Source organism: Hippopotamus amphibius, chromosome 4 (assembly GCF_030028045.1).
Source record: "Hippopotamus amphibius kiboko isolate mHipAmp2 chromosome 4, mHipAmp2.hap2, whole genome shotgun sequence".
NCBI lineage: Eukaryota > Metazoa > Chordata > Mammalia > Artiodactyla > Hippopotamidae > Hippopotamus > Hippopotamus amphibius.
In genome coordinates this window covers 186,287,630-186,311,736 of record NC_080189.1, presented here as the reverse complement: position 1 = coordinate 186,311,736, position 24,107 = coordinate 186,287,630, and the positions used below count along the sequence as shown (strand labels likewise).

Genomic DNA, 24,107 nt, shown 5'->3' with positions numbered 1-24,107 from the left:
GAGTGCTATATGAAAGACATAACATTTGATTTTGTGAAGGACACATCAGAAGAAGACTTCAGGAGAAGTTAGCTACAAATATTATACAGACTTTTTTTTCCCAGTTTTCACTTAGAGTAAATTAAGTCAGCTAGTATTCAAATAATCCATGTTTCATTATTATTGCAATTCTACTAATATGACAAATTGACTTTCATTTAATCAGTAATTTTGAATAAGCATTCTTGATGTTCAATCTTTACCTTAAATAATTTTCTACTTTACCCAAACAATAACCAGCATTTACCATAACACAACCATACAAAAAATAAATAGAAAAAAAAGGTATACTTTTCATGAACTCCACCAGTAGCATCCAAACCCATCTAGAATTGTTTCCCTACAAACAAGCTGTGGGAAAAGCACATCATCCGTTCACAAGTGATTTCACTGAGTTCTAGAATCCAAGCCTAGAGAACATTTTTTGAACACACTGCTAAGATACCAAACACAGCCCTGCTTTCCCCAGGCCAGCCTCGACACAGAGGTGGCAAAGGACATACACCAGTCACGGCCCACTGACCCACCGGTTGAACTCATCCCCTTCCGGGTACGGAAAGGAAACCAGGAGGAGACATGACAGACAGGCCTCCACATTCCCGCAGAGCACCGTGTGGGCTGGCAGTCGAGTCAAAGTGCATTGCAGAGGACGGGCTCCAACCTGCAGTACAGTCGTGGGCAGGAACGTGGAGGAAAGCGCGGATGTTCACACGGGCGGGGCCAGGGTGCCTCCGCCAGCCCGCCCAGCGCATGTTCAGCGACCATGACCATCGGCAGAGCGAGGCAGAAGCCCCCAGCGTTTCCGTCCCACGCTGAGGTCCTGGAGCCCTGCATGCTGCCTCCATCTGAGGCAGCCTCGCCTGGGCCAGCCAGCTCGTCTGGGGAGGAACACGTCTCCCACCATCCTCCCAAATCCCCTCAGATGGATTAAGGCAAAACCAAGCAGAATTACAGAAAAGCCATGCTCTAGGGCAGTGGGGCGAGCTCCAAAGAGAACCCACAGGGAGGCCTGGGGAGCGGGCCATGCTCTGCTTCTGGACCAGGCTCTAGATCACAGATGGCCATAATTTACCCCAGGGCACGATTACATTTGTAAACTTTCCTAAGGGGGGGTGTGGGTTGTAAGGGTTTTTCGGCAATTAAAAAAAAGTTGAAAATGAAACATGAAAAGGACTCTTCAAAGGACACTGAAAGGAACAGCCAGAGGTGGTAACAGAGAGACCAGGAGGGCTTTATGGGACCCAAGGGAAGGGCGAGTTTCAAGAAAATCAAAGTAGCCAACAATGTCAAATATAAGAGAGTGGTCAGCGGAGTGCAGGGCTAGGAGCTCTGGACTTCACCAGGCCGTTACTAGTGGCGCTGTGGATGCAGTCTTGGCTGAGAGGCAGCAGTGAATGGTGGGGTAGAGAAGTCAGTACTGGGAGTTCAAACTCTGGCAAAAGAAACAGGGCACCTAACATGGGTGTCTTTTAAGATGAAAGAGACTCAGTGCTGTTTGAATCTGGACAAAATGCAAGGAAAGACTCAGAGAGGAGGGCAGTGGATCAGATGAGGCCCCTAAGGAGGTGGGAAGGGATGAGATGGACACACGGTGGAGAGGCCGCCGCCCCAGAGGAGGAGGGTCTTCTCCCTCCTGCCACGAGACAGTATGCTGAGTAATCACACGACAGCACGAGCAATCGTAGTAATAAAACTGCAATTTTAACAAAGGTCCTCTGACTTCAAAAATTATAACAGAATCTACATAAAGCACCCTTTCTGTAAGGTTTAAAATTACTACAGAGTTAAATCTTGAGTATCCATTCATTGAAACATTAACTGACATGGATGAGGATATGCAGTAAATAGTGCTGGGGTCAGGGGTCCTCTAGCACATGAACACGACCCGCCCACCCGTCGCCAGGGCCCACTCGGGCTCAGGGCACGTGCCCAGGCCTGACCCCACTGCTCGGCACGTCCACAAGGAATCAAACACAATACACAGCAACAGGAGTCAAGCAGACTTTGGGCAGGTGAAGAGACTAGTGAAGCACTGTTACGTGCATATTCCAAAACGAGTCAGACAAGGCACAATGTTTAAATGTTATAGACACGGGCCCTCCCCCCTCCATCTTGAATACAGGCTGCACCTAAGAGACTGGTTTCCAACCACAGAGACCAGTAAGAAAAGGAAAGAATGTCTCTCCTTACCCTGTGTACACCTCAGGGGGGAGACAGACAACAAGTAAACAAACAAACCTAACATACACACACAGATATGGGGAAAGGACAAGGAAAAGAAAAGGAGGGAGAAGAACGTTACAGGGAGATCTCGGCCAGGAGACCCAGGCCGCATCACCGGCGATGAACTGTGCTGCTGGTCCTGATGTGACGAAAGAGCACTTCACCTCTGTGGTCTTCCTCCCCCAGACTCACAGCCCCGGTCTAGTCATGAGAAAAACACCAGAAAAATTCCAAGAGCGGGGCATCCTACAAAATACCGGGCTGGTATTCCTAAAAATCATCAAGGTCATCAAAGATAAGAGAAGCCTGAGAAACTGTCACAGCCAGAGGAGCCTAAGGAGACGGGACAGCTAAACACACTGTGGGACCCTGGAGCAGGAAAAGAGCACTGGGGACAAGCAGTGAAAGCCAAGGAGACCTGAGTTCAGCTGACAGTGATACGCCAGCGTTAGCGTCTTACTTCTGACAGGTTTGGGGTTTCTCTGAAGTGCTACAAAGTAAACGTTAACTGTACACTCTAGGCAATGGACACCTGCGTGTTCACCAGAAAAATTCTTTCAACTTTTCTGTTTTGAAATACTGTCACTTTAAAAGTTGGAAGGAAAAATAAAAAAGAAGTGCTACATTCCAATAGCCATCACTGGCCTCCCTCTGACATAATCAGATCTGACAAAATACATCTAATGTTAGGTGAACCCTAGTCAGCCAACTCACTTGTTTCCTTGTTTACTCACTTGTTTTAATAAAACCCAAACTCCCGTACAGAGCCCTCTGGCAGTGTCCATCAGAACTCCAAATGCACACAGCCTCTGACCCACTTACACTCCAGGAAGGTACAACCTACACAGGGGTCTTCAAATGAGGTGTGGCACTTCCATCCCAGGGATGTCCAGAAACATTTTTCATTGTTTCAAGGGGGGTGGGGGTGGGAAGGAGCCCTACTTGCATCTCGTGGGTCAAGGCCAGCAAAGCTATTAAATATCAAGCATTCTACAATGCACAGGACAGCCCCTACCATACAGAGCTATCTGGCCCAATATGTCAGTTGTGCTGAGGCCAAGAAACCCTGGCCTACAAGATATACTTTCACATGTGCAAAGATGTTCTCTTTGGCACTATTTTTAATAAGGTGACAAATACTGGAGATTAGTTAAGTAAAGAATAATCTTTAATACATGCACCCCAATGTTCATAGGAGCACTATTCACAATAGCCAAGACATGGAAGCAACCTAGAGGCCCATCGACAGAGGAGTGGATAAAGATGTGGTGCATACATACAATGGAATACCGCTCGACCATAGAAAAGAATGAAATAATTCCATTTGCAGCAACATGGGTGGACCTAGAGGTTATCATACTAAGGGAAGTCAGTCCGACAGAGAAAGACAAATACCATATGATTACCACTTACATGCGGAATCTAAAATATGATACAAATGAACTTATTTACAAAACAGAAACAGACTCGCAGACAAAGAAAACAAACTTATGGTTACCAAAGGTAAAAGGGGGTGGGGGAGGGATGAATTAGGAATTTGGGATTAACAGATACACACTGCTGTACATAAAGTAGATAAACAACAAGGACCTACTGTTCAGCACAGGGAACTATATTCAACATCTTGTAATAAACCATGATGGAAAAGACATGTATGCATATGACTGAATCACTTTGCTGTACACCAGAAACTAATACAACATTGTAAATCAACTATACTTCAATTAAAAAAAAGAATAATCTTTATATTCACATAAAAGAATGTTATATAGCTCTAAAAAGGGAATGAAGAAACTATACAATGATATGTAAAAAATGTGAAAAGTGAAAAAAAAAAAACCCAGATGCACATAGAATGCTATCATTCTGTGAAAAAGAGAAACAACACATCCATATTTGCTTGTAAATATGGAAGGATCAAAGACAGTAATGACAAGAGTGTGCTCCTGCTGGTGGGGAAGCGGGCAGACAGAGGACAGGAGCAGGAAGGAGGTATTTTATGCCTGCATATGCTTTTTGATCGTTGAATCCTATAAATGTACTACCCAGACAAAAACAACTGTAAATCAACTGCAGCTTTTCATAAGAATACATTATCACACACTTTGCACAAAGCAGTCATTCAGCTTAGAGCAACACAGCTTACGTTAGAAAAGTTACGTGAAAAAAAACTGCCCTCTCCCTCAGCTGAGTCCACACTTCGTAGCTGATGTTTTATTCCTCAGCGTCAGCGAAGTACAAAAGCAGCTGGAACAGTTCTCACCGGGATATACAATGCGAGTGCTTATCAAGTTTACAGGTTATGACAGCAAACCCAGGAGCTTCCTTCCTCTATTCCTCTGCAGTCCCGTTCCACACCCTCTCGCTGCTCCCATTGAAGCTCCAACGGAGGCTTGCACCGTAGCTAGTGAGAGCGGGTTGGATCAAATACACAAGTACATTCACTGTGAAAGGAAGAATGCATTCCAACGTACCCTGCTACGATGAAAGGGCTCCAAATCATCAAGGTAATACTCCTCAACTGAATAGGGCTTTCCTTCCACCTCAAAAACATAAGCAGGGTTCAACTTGTTCTGAACAGGAACAGCGAAGTAATCTGCAAACTCCTTACAATTGATGGTGGCTGACATCAGGACCACCTACAGAGCAGGAGAAACCAGTTAAACAGACAAGATGAAGATGATGATGGCCGAAACAGAATGCTTCTAAAACTCCAGGCTTGTCTTCTGTTTTAATAATTTTCGAAACCTTAATTGAATACTTCAATTTGATCTCTAGTGTAATACAAATTATTACAGTTTAAAGAATGTTCAGAGATGCCAACTTTTAAATTTCTCTTCAATTACTTTATTAAGTAAGAAATGACACTTCCCCAATAAAGCTAAATTACAACCATTTACCTAAAAGGACACTTTGTATCAGTAAACTAATTTAAGAGAGAATAAACCACTGGATGATGTGCTCCAGAAAAATGAAGGAGTAAAAGCAGCAAAGAGGAAGAAGACGAGGGACCACGAAACCTTGACTCTAAGCCAAGAAAATGCAGAAGCCCCAGGACGGCCGCAGCGCAGCAGCCCAGGGCAACCAGTCCAGACCGAGTGGGACGTAGAGGCTCAGGGACTCACTTCAGGCTTCAGTTTTGCCAAAAAGCAAATACAGGATGATTATTAAGAAAGTCAGCCATGAAAGCCAGAGGCGGCACCCACAGCCCACCAGCTGTGCAACCAGTCTCCACAATGCTCATCGGGAGGTCACCACAGCTATCTGCTGGCCTCTGACTACCTACCACATTTCTGAAGTGTAAAATCTTAGCAGAATGCACTTAATGGGTAAACAAAATGTCTGTATTTTCCCCTCTGATGTTAGACACGAAAGGTCAAAGTCCTGCTGACCAGAACTCACTGAGACTCAACGCCTGTGGTTAGAAGGCAGGCTCTGAGAAGCCACTTGCGGTGTAAGAGTGGCCCCCAAGGGGCACACCCCTCACAGCACATGATCTCTAAACCATCTTCCAGGGCACAGTGAGGCTAGGGAACTGCAGGGCTTCTGTTCTAGTGAGGCGGCAGGCGACCAGAAGGTCAAATCTGGACTTCTCAAAGCTACAAAAGTTCCGCATGGCCATCAGCTTCCCCACCGTGCGCCCTCCCCCAGGCAGCTCTCAGCCTCTCCTCCAGACAGACAACTCAGCAGCCTGTCGAAGACACCTGCTTGTCCTGGGCGACCCGCGCTGAGTCTGGTCAGCCAGCGGTGACAGCAGGGTCAGCAGGCTGGGGCATGGCACAAAGCCAGGGACCTCTAAAGGTCTGGGTGGGGAGCAAAAGGGGGCACCGGAAGGCCCATCTGCCCATGCTCCTGCATCTAAGTCTCTGACAGCCACTCTCCTTCTAAAAAGTAATCAAAAAGGAATTTTTGAGAGTTTCACAACACTTATTACACAACTATATAGAACCTGACTTCTAATTTCTTAGCCCAACTACATACACCATTATAAGGTTCTATATTCAGAAAATACTCTGCTTCATATATTTTTTAATAAATCATGAAAATACTGACACTGACAAGCCACCCCCTACTACTCATACACTAGGTACCACATTCCTGACGGCCACGTTTCACAGTGTGGTGGGTGTTTTTAATTCACTAACACTCGTAACTCTCTTTACGACCAAAAACTAAAAAAAATATGTAATCAAGTCATTATCTTAGAGTAAAACATTAGTCCTAAAATGACAATCAAGAAAGGTCCAGATTCTGGGGACTTCCCTGGTGGTCCAGTGGTTAAGACTCTGCGCTTCCAGTGCAGGGGGTGCAGGTTCCATCCCTGTGGGGGAGCTAAGATCCCACAAGTCGCAGTCAAAAAAAAAAAAAGGTCCAGATTTGTTGAACAACCCTCAATGTCATCTTTAAGATTCAAAAAAAGGAATGAAATAGCCAAATTCTCTCATTCATTTTACAGTCATCTCAAGCAAAAAGACAATTTGTTGCAAATTCAGGTTCCATTTACTTAGCACCCACCAGGTGAGACTGGGCGCCTCCTAAAGTTGATGTCCCCACCTTGGGGGGGTGCGGGGTGGGGGTGTGCGGAGAGATGTTTCCCTAAATGAACAAGGAGATGAAACACTTGAAGATAAAATACCTTATGATTTAGAGGGCATCTGTTTTCCAATACAGCAAATCCTTCCACAGTCCCTTTATATAATGAACGACACATACCCCATTTCTGCTGCTTCTGAAAGATTCCTGCTTAGCATAGCTGGGCTGACCTATGTCTAGACTGCATAATAATTATAAACCCTTTGCTCCTTTGGCCTTGGTCACTTTTTTGTCCTTTTGGTCAAATAAAATATAAACAACATTTACCATTCCCATGGACTTTCAGTTAGCTCATCACTTAGGTCTCCTATAATAACAGTGCGTATAACCATTCTCAAACTTCAGTGTGACTTAGTGCTACTTTTAAAACAGAGGTTACAGATATAGTCACATACCTTCCAATTACAGTACTTATTCAATCAAAACCAGTGCTCTAATACCCAGCATTTCATTAGAGTCAACTATTGTTAGATCATTTTCTGCAGCCTGAAGAATATTTTACAATTTAATGCAACATAATAACCAAAACGTATTCCACAGTCTGATCCTAAGGGAATGCCTTTTAGCCAGCTTCCTAGCAAGATCTAGGGGACTACACAAGACAATGAATTGTAAGAGTCACTGCTTTCAACTGATTCTATTAAAGAAAAACGAAACTAAATAATAAATCTTAACCTTAAATACTTGTTACTCATGAAATCAACCCTACCTTCACAAAACGTGAATTTGTTCTTAAAAGTTTGCGGATGACCAATAACAGGAAATCCATTTCTTCAGTTCGCTCGTGTACCTACAAAATAAACAGGGGCACCCCCACATGGGAAGGCACATGTCACTGCTGAGAGACAGTGGGAAAGGGGTTCAGGGGTGCACCCAGGGGCCTGGGGACTAAGTCCGTGCTAAACGCCGCTCCTCGGGAAACTGCTATCATTCCTGGTTAAGAGAAGGCAAAGAACGCCAGCCCACAAACCAAGGAGCACACGAGAGGCGTATGGGTCATTGCCCCCCACCCCCCATCTCATCCCCTGGTGCTTCTCTGCAGGGCCCTACTGGCAGCCAGGCAGAGGAACGGCAGAGGGTGGCACCCTCGGGCCGCCCACTACACACCAACAGTGCCCCCAGGTCACTGTGACAACACAAATCACCCTACCACAGAGCAGCACCGGGCCAGCCTCTGCACGGGCTCATTTACACTGTTACTTCAGCGAGCAGTGGGGGCGGCTGTGCCCGGGCAGCAGTGCCACCTGCCTGGCAGGACTGGAGCTCACAGGGTGGGCCAGGGAAGAGCTGCTCAGTCAGGAACAGGCAACGCAGGACGCGGTGAGGAGCTGAGGGCCACGGGGAGCCCGGCAGCAGCCCCGGGGAAGTGGGGCTGCGGGGTCCCCCGCGAGCCTGCTGCTCGGGAAAGCAGCCGCCTCACGGCCCTGCTCAGACAGCAGCCTTGCAGGCCCAGCCACCCCAAGGGCCTGTGCCACCCAGCCCCCGCCTCCCCGAACCAGCTAACACCAAGGGCTAAGCCACATGTGTGTGGCTGTTTCTCTACACTTAGGCGGGCTCTACTCTGGGACATTTCTCTGCCGAAGTGCAGAGATTAGAGTCTGAAAGGGGCAGCTCCCTTCTCCTCCAGGTGGAAGGCTCCATCGTTTATTCTCCAGCCCAGGGTCCCCAACCCCCAGAGCTGTGGACTGGCACCCATCCGAGGCCTGTGAGGAACCAGGCCGCACAGCGGGAGGTGAGGGCGGGCAGGCAGGCAGCTTCATCTGCAGCCCCCCACTGCTCTCATTACCACCTGGACCAGCCCCTCCACCCCCACGGGAAAACTGTCTTCCACGAAACTGGTCCCTGGTGCCAGAAAGGTTGGGGACCGCTGCTCTAGCCAGCTCCCTCCCGGGCCCAGGGCTCTGCTGCACTTCCCACTGAAGCAGGTGTGGAGGGAAGTAACAGAAGAAAGAAAAAGCCAGTTACTGACAAGTAGGTAACGTTCATGCATAATGGCTGGAAATCTGAACAGAACCTTCTTAATCTAACTCTCATTTCGTTCTATCACCAAACCCCAGAGCACTTCCTCAACACAAACATCCTGCCTCATACTTGAGAAAGAAAAATAAAGGCTGTCTTCGGCGAAGAGCCCCAAAGTGATCTCTCCTCAGCGCTGAGATCCCCTGGCCCCCGCACGACCACTACAGCCTCCAGAGCTCTGACTTCACACAATCCACCTTCTCCCAGGTGGGGAGCTGGGCTGCTTCCCCCTTCTGCCCTGAAGACCCCACTCGCCCGTCTATCCCAGGATCCCCATGGTCCTCTCCCTGCCCCTGGCCTTTCTCCCCAGCAGTGGCTGAGAGCAGAAACTACAGCGTCTCCATCTTTATAACCTCAGCATCTAATGAGGCAGGTACTCAGAAAATGTTCATTGAATGAATGATTCATCTGAAGCCAGCTTATTCTTTTTCAAAAGCTAAGAAGTTAAGGACATGATCATTCCATTTTCAACTGCCTGGCCATCTTCAACTTTTACTTTTAGATTTCTTTTGAAATTCAAACCACCCCACACTATAGGAACAATATTCTTTGTAAACCTAAAACTTCAGGTCTATCCAACCCATTCATTCTTTAAGCAAATAGTTACTGGAGTGCCTACGAGGAGCTGGGGACATGATGGTAGAGCGGGAAGCTGCTCGTATAACCGAGTGACGAGACGCTCCCCTGCAGGGCAAGCTCTCGCACAGTGCAGCTGACTGGTGTTCAGCTCCCCTCACACAGCTTCAGGAAAGAATGCAGCCAGTAACACAGTGCGCACAGGTGTGTCCACGTCGCTCAGGCGTGTGTGCAAAGATGCCTCCTTACACAGTCAGAAAGAGGCGGGGTCCACAGAAATCAATGGAGGATGACCAGCAGGGCTCTGGGTGAGCTGCCCCACAGCACCGTGTGCCCCAGAGGCCTTAGTAAAGGGTTCAGCAACAAACGGAAACTACCATGAACTTCATAATACTGCCTTTGGGCATTTTGCCTAACTTTGAATTTCATCATTATCCAAAGATACTCAAAACTGCCAAAAGTCATAAAGAAAAATTATGAACCATACCACACATCTTTGTTATTGCAAAGAATAACAGATCATTTTCACCTTTTACTCTCCCAAACACCCAACAGTAATTTAAAGCCAAAGCAAACGTCCACAAGCTAGTAAACGCATCCACTCAGCTCTACCTGCAGTATCGATGGAAGCTCACACGCTGCGGTTTAGGGAAGTCATTCTGGCTTATACACGACAGGGCCTGGACTTTACACTAATTAGAACAGCCTTGCTGTGTGGCCTGTCACACAGGCACTGTGCATCTGCTTTCACCATTAAAGAAAAGAGTGCATTTAAAAATAAAAATGGAGTAACTACGGCTCAGGCATCCAAAATGGAGCCGGCTGGCCCTTGTGGATGTGATTTCAGACACGTTCCTGCATCACTGAGAACCTGAATTTTCTCATCTATATCAGACTTAAGGACACCATCAGCTATTCTCAAAACAGCATCTACCAGCAGCTGCCAACTGCAACCTTATGGTCTCAAGGTGTCCACTTGTAACTAGGCGACCATCTCAGACCCCAGCCAATCCTTGCTTCACTAGCACCCTTACATCTCGCCAGCTCCAATCCTAATACTCGACAACTTGTGCTGCTGTTTCTTGTAGGCCAGCAGAACACAATTCAAGTGCTTCTTGACTCTGTCCCAGGCTATAGTCCTCAGTTTGGCTCAAATAACACTCTTTTCTATTCCTATTATAAACTGTTTACTATTTCTGTTGACAGTATGTTTTGGTATTATACTGATCACACACATGTCAGAGAGTGGAGAGACCTTTCCCTAAAGAGCTGTTCAGGGGGTTGCATTCCAGCCTCTATCAGGTACTCCAGCCCCACCTCACAGTCTCCCACAAATCCTATTTATTTGCAAATGTTTCTTTTTTTTTTTCTTGTTTTTTTTTAATTGTGGCAAAATAGACTTAATATTTATCGTCTTAACCATGCAAATGTTTCTAACACCTCAATAAGTAAGTAAAGCTTCTCAAGGCATAATTACCTATGAGGTTTTAAACTCAAGAGTCGGGTAGAGGCATTTCCAGAGCGCCTGGGAAAACTGTTTGAACACAACATCTCCCCACCTCAAAAAACTCTTGTTTGAAATGTAAACAAAATCGGAAATTCCCTGGTTGTCCATTGGTTAGGACTCGGTGCTTTCACTGGGGAGGGCGTGGGTTTAATCCCTGCTCAGGGAACTAAGATCCCATAAGCTGTGTGGCATGGCCTAAATAAATAAAAACAAAATCAATTAAATAACCCATCCTTACTGAGAAAAGCTGACAAAGCTAAGACTGGCACAGAGACAGTGTTCACAAGACTTTATTAGAGATTTTCTCAGAGAAGTGAATAGATCAGTATCGTTTACTTACTTTATTCGTTTTCTTAAAAGACACTACTACTACCTTGCTTTCCTGGATGGGAAGTGTCTGCAAGGTGCTAAAAACATCTACAGACGATTAAAGTCCTTTAATCAACTGATGTGGCCAACGCCCTAAACCAGGCCTGGCAGCCTTGCCTGGGAAAGGGCAGACCGCAGACACTCCCTGCTCCTCATACGGGACACAGGGTCCCATCCCAGCTACTCATCTCCTCTGCCAGTGCAGCAGCGATCATAAACAAAGAGTAAAACTGTGCCAAGAAAACTTCACTTACAAAAACAGGGGCCTAATCTGGCCTGAGGGCTGCAGTCTGCCAATCCCTGCTCTAAACAAGCAATCTTTTCATAGTCCTCAACCTCCCCACCCATGTTTTGGAAGTAAGAGCAAAGGATAAAAACAGAATATCAACATTCATGAGTAGAATAAGCGAATATAGACCCAAAGTACTTTTTGACCCTTTACAAGTAACCTGCAGTGTCCTCTCATCAAATAAAAACATGAACATACGGGCAGAGCACTTACTTCATCGATGAAAATGTGCGTGAACTCCATCAAGCTCTTGGCACTGACTATTTTCTGAAGCAGGACTCCGGTCGTCATATAAATCAACTTGGTGTCTTCTGTTGCTATTTTCTCCAGCCCTACCTACAATTGGGGAAGGAGAAAAGAAAGAAAAATTTCAGTTTAAATGGTTCACATTTAACTACCAAAAAGGTGATGTTCATTTCATAATACAGGTAAGAAAGGGAATAAAAAATTATTGTACATCACAAAAAATATAGGGTCTAAATTAAAACCGAAAAATTCTCAAGTTGATTTTTCTCCTTCTTCTTCTTTTTTGGTGATGGGGGGAGAGTCATACCACCCATATCATTTTTATGCTAAGAGGACTGTGTATAAAGACATCTTCAACATAAAGATATAATTATATATATAATTATATAAAATTATATAAAAGCCATGAGTGAGAATTCTCACTTCTTTCCTATTCAACTGAGAAATTAAAATTATCAATATTTTCAAGAACTTCAGAGTTTCACGATTTTTAAAATTATGCCATAATCCTGCTCTATAAGCAACTGATTTCATTTTCTTTTCCAGCAAAAAATAATCACATTCTATCATCAACTTACATAAAATACAAAATTAACAAAGAGGGACTTCCCTAGCGGTCCAGCAGTTAAGACTCCACGCTTCCAACACAGGGGGCATGGATTCGATCTCTGGTCAGGGAACTGAGATCCCACAGGCTGCGCAGCCAAACAATAAATTAACAAAAAATTAACAACGAGAGAGATGGCTCTCTGTCTGTGTCTCACCTGATAGCCCACCAAGCCGCCCAAAGTCCAGGCGCGCTCTCTGCTGATCCACCGGGCGATGCTGCTGGCCCCGATCTTCCGAGGCTGGGTGACCACAATGTTGCAGTAGGCAGAGCGCTGGATGTGCTGGTCCAGGATGTACTGTGGGAGCTGAGTGCTCTTCCCACTGCCCGTGGCACCGTGTATGATGACCACGGAATTACTTTCTATCAAAGAGATGACCTACAATGTTAAAAAAATCCTTCAGAATTGCCACAAATTTAACAGTGATGTAGTAAAGTATTACCTATGAGCCAAAAGCTTTATCTCAGGGAGACTTTCAGGATTTATTTTATTTTCATTTTTAAAAGTTAAATTATCACCTAACCACCTAAACATCACGAAAGAGAGAAAGATGGTTACTAGTGGTTGCTGAATTTGAAACCAATTCGACGCCTATGAACAGTAACTAATCGCTACAGAAATTCAGGCCAAGTTCACTGCTCCCTAGGTCTCAATCTCTTCATCTATACAAATGAAAATACCAAAATGAATTTCTATAGCACTTGCTAAGTCTAAATTTCTATTATTTTAAAATTGTGTAATGAACCTCCGTGTAATTCTACTGAGAAACATGAAAACACAGCTGTTATTACATTCAAGTGGTTTTAAATTTTCATTTGAAATTCTTCAGACATATTTTAAAACAATTAACTTCCACTGTTCCGCATACAGACTGTATGGAGCAGTTCTAAAACTCCAATCCAATTCTCCCCACCATTCCCCCGCCTGCACCCTAAATATACATACACTCTTATCACTCTAGCAATTGCTATGGTCAGGGAATACAAATTAATCTGAATACTGGCCTCTTAAAAATTAATAAAGTATACCTACTCTACAAAAGCTGCATGATTCAATCGAAAGCAAAAGAAAAATTAAATTTAGAACATCTAACAGTTTAGTCTTATCTATAATCACTCCTTCCACTAGTAGAGTTAATTAAGGTTTCAATACACTTACTTTTAGCCACGCTTAATAACATGTAACTAACCACCCTGGTGCTATACTGTCCGACATTGTTCATAAAAGGATGTATCAATGATTGATCGATCCCCAGGCAAACAAACCAGCCAGAGAATAAAGAAAGCCCGGTGGAATGCTAGGGAAGACTGTCACTGGGGCGTTCTTTGCGTTCTAAAACGTCTGGGCAGTGCGTACTGCAAGAAGCACCTCTCCTGGGGCCCATCAGGTGTTTACTCACATCTATTTCAGAGGCTGCAAGGCTAGATGAATAATCACCTGTGAGGAGACTGAGCTCAGGGGAAGGCTGAACAGACCAAGCACAGCTAGAAGGAAGGCCGTCAACACACCTCTTACTCAAAACCACCCCCGTGCGCCTGCGCAGCTCTTCATCGCTTTCAGACCAGAAACCAAGTGCTGGATTGCGGGCATTCAGTCAAACAACAAAATTACATTATGACAAAAATAACTTTACCTCTTCCTTACATCGATTTATAGGCAAATCAGGATATTTGTAAGTTGTCTCTGGGACGCATACCACGTTGCTTGATTTAGCTAAAGGTGGCCTCGGACCTGGATTCAGACAAAACAAATACAATGCTATTTCTTATCTGAAAAAAGACAAGGTAAATAGCCCAGTGTTTTTTCTAATTCGCATACACAGCATATATACAGCAAGCTGCACACACACACATACACATTCTACAGGCTAACACTGTGAGCAGGGCAATTAGAAAACCCCCTTAGTGACCACTGTTTACAATTTATACAAGCTGAGCATCGCCTGACCCTCCACCACAGCCATCAACGTCCAGGCTCAGCACCACCTTCTAAGATAAAAGACCTGCACAGCACAGTACTCATGACTTGAAAATGGCATGAAAATGATTAGCTTAAAGAACAAACTTTTATTTCAAATTTCACATCAATTTGTTAAGTGTTCATTCCTTGCTACTAAAACAAATCAGCAGTAGACAACCAAACACCATAAGGATACCTCACGAGCAGGTATCCTGGAAGGGACACCTTTACTCGGACGAAGACACACCATGGGGAGCTCAGCCCAGGTCCTCCTGTAAATACACACACTACTCTCTGCTGATGCCACAAATTCTTGACAAATCATCAAAATTCACAGGATACAGACTTCTATTGGGAAGTTTTACTTCCAAAGTAAATAAACTGCGAAGCTTCCCTGTCTCTCCCAAACTCAGCACTGAGCCGGTTCCCTCCCCAGGTCTCCCCCCGACGCCCCTCCGTCTGTTCCTCCCAGCCCTCACTTCTCCACCCCAGCCTCTCCCTCTGTTCTGCCATCCCCCTTCCCATCTGACACACGAGGCCATGCTTTGCTTTTGCTCTCCTACATTTTCCTCTATACATACTCTGTTTCAAAATCCGTCTTAACTATGTAATTAAAATATGGCTATTTTCCTACAGTTGAATCAAGATGTGCAGTGCTTGTTCTGAATTTTAAGAACAAAGGAGCCAGTTCTGTTCTCTCTCAGAGCAAAAACAGCTTTTCTGTGGAAATGGAGTTCCTTCTAGGGCATCGTGTCACTGACTTCATGAGAAAGTTCTCTAAGTCCTACCTTCAACAGCTTTCTAACCTTCTAGTCGCCTCACTACTGACCGCCAAACTCCAAAGCGTGTTTCCTGTCCACTCTCACATTTCACTCTCCTCCCATTACTCCGCTCAGCTTTTAAAGAACATAATCACTGATGCTGTCCTGGTAAACTTATGATCAATCTCACCCATTCCAGAAGCACTCTCAGCTAAAAAGCCCTTAAAGTTAACCACACCACCTTCAAAATATTGAGCAAAACTCAATGTGTGGGGCTTCCTAGGTGGCACAGTGGTTAAGAATCTGCCTGCCAATGCAAGGGACACGGGTTTGAAACCTGCTCCAGGAAGATCCCACATGCCATGAAGCAACTAAGCCCGTGCGCCACAACTACTGAAGCCTGAGCGCTTAGAGCCCATGTCCCGCAACAAGAGAAGCCACTGCAATGAGAAGCCCACGCACCACAATGAAACGAAGAGTAGCCCCCGCTCACCGCAACTAGAGAAACCCGCGCACGCAACGAAGACCCAACACAGACAATAAATAAATAAATAAATATTAAAAAAAAAAAACAAAACCTCCATGTGTGAACAGTTCCTAACTTACAGATGGTTCCAACATTTTATTAAATTATGTGGAATTCTAAATGGTGGCTGGGCGCCCAGGCCAGGCTACAAATGCAAGAACTGAGATGCTATGTGCACACAGAGGGAAACAATAGAGACCTTTCCGTTCCTGGTGCTGGCAGGCTTATCAGTCAGTGACAGGCCTTCTCAACACAAAGAGAAGGGATAAGACTCCAGTGGCCCAGCAAACAAGGAGAGGCAGCAGGAGGGGCTCCTGAGCGCCACACCACAGGGAGGTGCAGTGCCTGGGAGTGGCACGCAGCGTGGAGGGACGAGGGCTGCACGGGGGACAGAGGTGACACAGACTCTGCAGAAAGACAAAAAGGCAGCAGCTGTGTTTTGCTCAGAGCCTTGCAGCCGTGGCTTGCGGTACTGCTAAACAAGCCATTACTTTGACAACACTGATGTGACGTGCGTTCCTTGATTACATGCATTTTGAAGGTTGCTACTTACAGACAGAAATGCTACAAGAAAAAAATTCCAAAAGTCCTTAACTATATTGTCTAAACCATAGCCCTTTCTCTGTTTAACACGAAACACAGGCTGACATTTTTAGGTCACTGGCTGAAGCTGACCCCGCACAAATCACGGCCAGCCTCCACATGTGCCGCCAGAGGGAGGACAGGAAACCAAAGAGACGTGCGCGGCTGCACAGCCCTTTCATCTGTGCAGCAGCAGCTGAAGCAAAGCAGGTCAGGAAAATACTCCGGCTAAGTTCTCAAAGAAAAGAAAGGGGATAACTTCAGGCGAATCAACAAACTACACACAGCAAAGTGTAATCCAAAAGTGACGTGAGAAACACCTTAACCTCAAATTTTGCTATTTTTATTTTCCTGTTATCTCTTTATCCTAGGTTATTAACATTAAAATATTTCACATGAACTGGAAAAAAACTGGAAACCATGAAAATCGCTAGCTTATCAAATATAAAATCTAACCAAAAAATTCAGGAGTCAGGGTTCCAAACAGTATATAATGGATTTTAAGTGGAGAACATAATAACATTTCTTATCATAAAATCTAGACACAATACACTATAGAAAATAAGTTTAATTACTACATTACTGATTTAACCATAAAATTAAATCTTCAAAATAAATAATTACATATCCCTTTTTCCAAGTATGCATTGGTATTCCAAATACAAAATGAAACTTAATTTGAATATTTCCCTTTTCAGTTATTAAAAACTCCACACAGGCCATTCTCTTAAACTCAGAAGAAAAGCTATCAGAGGGATGGAAACAACCACCAAGAATATCACCAAATTAAAAGGGAGGCAGCACTGTGGCATTTAACCACAACAAAAGACACCATCCCAGAACAAATGCAGCACTGCTATGTGAAGACAACAGAAACCCTGCAGGAGTCCACAGTTTGGAACCAAGCTCAAGCTGCTCAGAAATGCTATTAAATCTCCATTTTTTAAAAAATGATTTACCTTTAACTATATAAAATGATTCTAATGTAATGCATAGAAATTCACTGAATGTGCGTTCTTGGATTTCTACTTAGAAATAAATTTTTTTAAAGTTATATAGATGAAAGTTATATAGATGAAATAATACCTGTATCACACCAAAAGCAAAGGTATTTTAATAAAAGTATTTTAAACTGGATATAACAAAATTTTCATATTGAAACCTTGGTGCTGGACTGGAATTAGAGGTACTGGTGCAATCTCGCAGTTTTAATGTAAATAGAACAGGGATAGAAATAGCTGTGTACACGTACACACACACACACACACACACACACACACACAGAGGAACCTCATCTCTTCCCCACAGGCACTGCTGTACTTCAAAGGGTGGAGCAGCACCTTCCTGCTTCCAGGGGGCCCTCTCCTCCCTCACACCGCCATTCACGCATCACCTGGTCCTGTCCGGCTGTCCCACAACTGCCCGTCCCCCCCACCCCATGCCATCACCCCAGTCATCAGTTACCATCCAGTCTCACCTGGAGTCCAGTCTCTCCAATATGACCAGTGTGGTCTTCTCACAACACTCATGTCATCCGTAGACATTCCCCCCCTTCCCTCACACTCATGCCAAGATAAACTAGAACCTTCAACAGCTTCCCCTTGCCCTGAGTATTAACACAGAATCCTCAGTCATGGCCCCAGGCCCATCACCAGCTGTGCCTGTATCTCATCCAACACAAGCATATTTGTCTTCTACTGCTCCAGGGACACGTGATCCCAATCTTAGTGGCTTAAAACAATACACGTTTATGGTGTTCTACTGCAGCTCTGCACACGAGAGGAACAGAAGTAGTCTGGGCTAAGATCCAGAGGTTGGCACGGCTGGTTCCTTCTGGGAAGAACCCATTCCCACGCCTTTTCAGCTTCTAGAAGGCACCTGCGCTCCCTGGCTCACTGCCCCTTCCTCGTATCACTCCAACCTGCGGCTTCTGTCCTCACATCTACTACTGACTCTGCTAAGAGCCCCGTGATTACACTGGGCCCACCCAGACAGTCCTTCCATCTCAAGCTCCTTAACCTAATCTGCAAAGTTCCTTTCACTATGTGACGCAGCACAGTCACCACACATTCTGAAGAGGAGGGCAAGGGCCTCTTTGGAGGGCTATTATTCACTCTCCAACAGACCCCGCCCAGGCCCACCCACACCCCAGCAATACTCTTCCAGGGCTGGAGCCCCAGGCCTTCTCCCACTACAGGCTCTCTGCACACATTTTCCCCTCGCCCTGACCCCCACACTGCCTAGGTAACTTCTATAACTTCTATTCATCCTTCAGCTCCAAGCTCAATTGTTACCATCCTAATACCCCCAGCTCAAGTCAGAAACCCTTGTCCTAGGTCCCCACAGAGTTATCTTTCAGAACATTTACCTCCAAAAGCATTTGCTTGTGTAACTACATGATGAGATGATAATCCCTCTATGAGGAGGCACCAGGTCTTTTAAACTCATATTCTCGCTGCCTCACACAGCCCCTGGCACACACCTTGGTAAATACTGGTCGTTGAGTGAATCCTCCAAGTGCAGTCAAAGCTATATGACTGCCTGGTGAAAAGCTCCAAATATATTAAGTGCCACAGACAGAGAAAGCAAATAGCAGTCTCAAATACAAACCCACATCAAAAGTTACAAGAGCAGACACTTCCACTTGCAGGCACGCATTTGTGATGCAGCCACCTCCACACAGCGGCAAGCCTGCGGCACACTCCGGGACCAGCAACATGCGCTCGGGGTTTGTGTTTGTGGGTGTAACAAGGTCCCCAGGGCAGTGTACGTGGGTGTAACACGAAGGATCACATCCTCCAGAGTCATCTGAAAGTTAACACACTTCCCCAAAAGGAAATATTAAATGACAGATGTCTTTCCACAGCAACACATAGCTAGTTCAGGCTTCTATCAAAGTCCATATACTCCCCTACGGAGATAAAAATCACCAGCCCTCTCTTCACTGACATTTAAGAGACTTCTAAGGCTTCCCAGGGCTTCCTAGGTGGCACAATGGGTAAGAATCCGCCTGCCAATGCAGGGGACACGGGTTCGATCCCTGCTCCAGGAAGATCCCACATGCCATGCAGCAACTAAGCCCGTGTGCCACAACTATTGAGCCTGCGCTTTAGAGCCCGTGAGCCACAACTATTGAGCCCATGTGCCGCAACTACTGAAGCCCACGCGCCTACAGCCCGTGCTCCACAACAAGAGAAGCCACGGCAATGAGGAGCACGCACACCACAACGAAGAGCAGCCCCCACTCACCGCAACTAAAGAAAGCCCGTGTGCAGCAATGAAGACCCAACACAGCCAAATAAATAAATAAATAAATAAATAAATAAATAAATAAGGCTTCCCATAAATAAGCAACGACGTAATAAATGTTCTTACACATACTACGTTGTACTTTTCTTAGCATAAGTAAATATTAGATCAAAGGACATACACTATCACTCTCAACTATCACTTCTGATGATAATGCACTGGGTTGTTCACACAAATATTCATCCTGAGGACAACTAAAGATGCTAGATGAAATATACAAACATCGTCTTTAAAAAACCGAAAGCTTGGCGTGAGCCAGCAAGCAAGAGAGAGACAGAGAGAGAGAGGAAACATCAGTCCGAAGTCTATAATACAAGAACACAGACAGGAAGACAAAGAATGCAAAGCTGCTTCTGCCTTAGGAGAAGGACGAACAATGAGAAATTAACCTGCCTATAGCAGAGCAACCAAAAAAATGAAAAATACAAAACAGCATGAGAGAGTGGAGCATAGATAATGGCTCAGAATTTTCCAGAACTGATGAAAGATACCAATATTTTATGTTGTCAAGAAGCCCAAATAAAGACCAAGAAGAATAAGGATTAATATACTTTTTTTGTTTGTTTGTTTCAGTGTGGGTTTGGTTTTATTTATTTATTTATTTTTATTTATTTTTATTTTTTTGGGGGGGTACACCAAGTTCAATCATCTGTTTTTATACACATATCCCCGTATTCCCTCCCTTCCTTGACTCCCCCCCCTCGAGTCCCCCCCACCCTCCCCGCCCCAGTCCTCTAAGGCATCTTCAATATACTTTTATATACGGGCGGTCTTTCATGATTTTCAAAAAGGCTGAAAAAGAAAGGGAAAATATTAGTCTACCCCAACTTCTGTCCCTAAGTCTGAGCATAAGTACACAGGGTAGAAGGAAAGGAGGCAGAACTTCCTGACTGAATTGACAGGAGTTTGTGATGGATAACCTTTTATAAAGTAAAAAAAATAAAATAAAAAAAAAAAACCCTCACTTCTATCATATGAATAAAGCCTGATGCTAATAAGATAATCAGCTCAGGAAAAGAAAGTGCACACTCACAGAAAGTAACCAGCTTAACCTAAACTCTGAACAGTTGTATACTTGGGAGAAGTAGAGCTTAAGAAGGATCTTTACCTTTTACTGTACACATTTATGTATTATTTAAAATTCTGTTTTAATATACTTATTATTTTTTAAACTATAATAATCTTAATAACAATATGATAATTTTATAATGATATATTATGTTATTAAATTATTACAAGTAATTTTAATTAATAGTAAGGTAAGGGACCATTATTAGTCTTCCAAAGGACAATTTAGACACTATACTTAAAAGAGAAAAAAATGAACAACTTACAACCTATCATACACTCACAATTTACAATCTATCATATACCCACTCCAAAAAAATCCTGAATTAACAAGCGATATGGGGACTTCCCTGGTGGTGCAGTGGTTAAGAATCTGCCTGCCAATGCAGAGGACACGGGTTTGAACCCTGGTCCAGGAAGATCCCACATGCTGCGGGGCAATTAGGCCCATGCACCACAACTACTGAGCCTGCACTCTAGAGCCCATGAGCCAAAACTATTGAGCCCATGTGCCACAACTACTGAAGCCCACGTGCCTAGAGCCTGTGCCCCGCAACAAGAGAAGCCACCACAATGAGAAGCCCGTGCACCACAATGAAGAGTAGCCCCCACTCACCGCAACTAGAGAAAGCCCACAAGCAGCAAGGAAAACCCAATGCAACCAATAAATAAATATTTTTAAAGAAAAAGCAATATGGATTCTTTATTGATCAAAACACATTTTCTTTCCAGCTCTTTATTGGAGTATAATTGCTTTACACTGTTGTGCCAGTTTTTGCTGTACAACAAAGTGAATCAGCTGTATTTATACATATATCCCCATATCCCCTCCCTCTTGAGCCTCTCTCCCATCCTCCCTATCCCACCCCTCTAGGTCGCCACCAATCATCAAGTTGATCTCCCTGTGTTATGCAGCAGCTTCCCACTGGCTATCTATTTTACATTTGGTAGTGTATATATGTCAATGTTACTTTCTCACTTCGTCCCAGCTTCCCTTCCCCCCCTCCCCATCCCCCCAACCCCTATGTCCTCAAATCCGTTCTCTACATCTGCATCTTTATTCTTGTCCTGCCACTGGGTTCATCAGTACCATTTTTTTAGATCCCATATATATGCGTTAGCATACGGTACAAAATACATTTCTTAAAGACTTTTAAGAACTAAATGTTTTAACTCGTGAACAACTCACATATCATATTTTACCATATTTAAAGACACCCACTTACCTGGCCTACTGGTTGGATGATTACTGCCGTACATATCAAACTCCTGTGCTTCAAGTTTTCTGTATTTGCTAATATACCCCGTTTCCGAGCTCTTCTGGCTTAGTGGCCTACAAAGAATATTAAAAGTTAGTATACTGTTTACAAAAAGCCAAGAAATTCCAGCATTCCACGAGAATTTTTGAATAGTCACTTTTATATTAAGGCCAACAGGAAAAACTGCAAATTGTCAATAAACAAATGAAAATACACTGAGATTCACAGTCACCAAATAGATGCAAATTAAAACAATTAGAAACCTTTTTCATGCTTCAAATTGGCAAAAAGAACAACCACTCTCAGATTATGAGAAGAGGGTGGTAAATGGATGCAAACATTTACTCTGCAGGACAATCTACCAGTAACTATTAAAACTCAAAACACATCTCCTGCAGCCAACACTTTTTTCCTTAGTCTCTTCCCCAAGAGCAGTATTTGCACCTGTAGATAAGGAAGCACATGCAAAGACACGTGTGGAAGCTGTAGGGGCTCAAAACGAGCCTCCTCAAAATGTGTCACTTTTGCATGAGGATTATTTTGAACTAAGTCAAGATGCTACAGGTTCAGGAAAGAACATAGGCAAAACATTCTCTGACATAAATTGTAGCAATGTTTTCTTAGGTTAGTCTCCCAAGGCAATAGAAATAAAAACAAAAGTAAACAAATGGGACCTAATCAAACTTACAAGCTTTGGCACAGCAAAGGAAACCATAAAAATTAAAAACAAAAAATTGAAAACAAAACAAAAGAACCGAAAAGACAACCTACAGAATGGGAGAAAATATTTGCAAATGATGCAACCAACAAGGGCTTAATCTCCAAAATATACAAACAGCTCACACAGCTCAATATCAAAAAAAACAAACAACCCAATCAAAAATGGGCATTTAAGACCTGAATAGACATTTCTTCAAAGAAGACATCCAGCTGGCCAATAGGCACATGAAAAGATGCTCAACATTGCTAATTATTAGAGAAATGTAAATTAAAAATACAATGAGGTATCACTTCACACCAGTCAGAATGGTCATCATCAAAAAGTCTACAAATATTAAATGCTGGAGAAGGTGTGAAGAAAAGGGAATCTTCCTACACTGTTGGTGGGCATGTAAAATGGTGGAGCTACTGTGGAAAGCAGTAAGGAGCTTCCTTAAAAAACTAAAAACAGAATTACCATATGATCCTGCAATCCCACTTCTGGGCATATTCCCAGAAAAGATGAAAACTCTAATTCAAAAAGATACGTGCACCCCAGGGTTCATAGCAGCACTATTTACAACAGCCAAGACATGGAAGCAACCTAAATGCCCATCACCAGATGTATGGATAAAGGAGATGTGGTATATATACATATACAATGGAATGTTACTCAGCCATAAAAGAATGAAATAATGCCGTCTGAAGTAGCATGGATGGACCCAGAGATTATCAAGCTGAGTGAAGTGAGTCAGACAGGGAAAGATGAACACCATGATATCACTTATATGTGGAATCTAAAATGTGATACAAAAAGGGGTCAAAATGTTTTTTTAAAAAAAGATGTTTCTTAGAGTAACAGAATTTTGTTACATCCGGGTAGTGTTATTTCATCAAAAGAATGTGTTCACTGCATGTGCTGTATTTCACACATTCTGTAAAATCTCAGGTATAGGACATATTTACAGATGTCCATGCCTTGGTGCATATAAGACATTGTGCAAAATTAAATGTGGGACAGGCATTTTTAAGAGTGGTAGAATGTACTGTCTCTGGGTGGTGTTTTCTCAGTTAAAGGATATGTACAGCAATTCATGTACTTTTTAAAGATGCCCACATAAAAGATGCTTCTAAGAATGCTACGTGTATATGTAAATAAGCACAGAAGTTCTTGCACTAACATGGGATTCACACAGTGTTGCATGTAATAAAACATGTATAGTCATCTATGTAAAAGATATTTCAAAGAGAAATAGAATTTTGTTGTTATCTAAGTAATGTTTTTTCAGTGAAAGTATGTGTTAACCTCGTGTGCTGCCTTTAATACTCTCTGTAGAGGCCAGACAAAAAGAAAATTAAATAAAACTAAAAATTAGATACCAAACTATACACTCTAAATATATGCTGTTTATTGTCTGTTAACTGTATCTCAATGAAAGTTCTTTAAAAAAATAAATAAATAAATAAATAAATAA

At 43.7% G+C, this 24,107-nt stretch overlaps 1 protein-coding gene across 1 annotated transcript in view; it reads right to left on the bottom strand.

Moving 5' to 3' along the window:
• The window catches only part of TDRD9 (tudor domain containing 9), a 113,129-nt gene that overhangs the window by 72,139 nt on the left and 16,883 nt on the right, over positions 1 to 24,107 (bottom strand). The window contains exons 4-9 of the mRNA XM_057733575.1: positions 21,901 to 22,007; positions 14,103 to 14,200; positions 12,626 to 12,847; positions 11,829 to 11,951; positions 7,565 to 7,645; positions 4,737 to 4,901 (exon numbers count right to left, since the gene is read on the bottom strand). Of these exons, the coding sequence (XP_057589558.1) occupies positions 4,737 to 4,901; positions 7,565 to 7,645; positions 11,829 to 11,951; positions 12,626 to 12,847; positions 14,103 to 14,200; positions 21,901 to 22,007 (796 nt within the window). The remainder of the gene's footprint in view (positions 1 to 4,736; positions 4,902 to 7,564; positions 7,646 to 11,828; positions 11,952 to 12,625; positions 12,848 to 14,102; positions 14,201 to 21,900; positions 22,008 to 24,107) is intronic.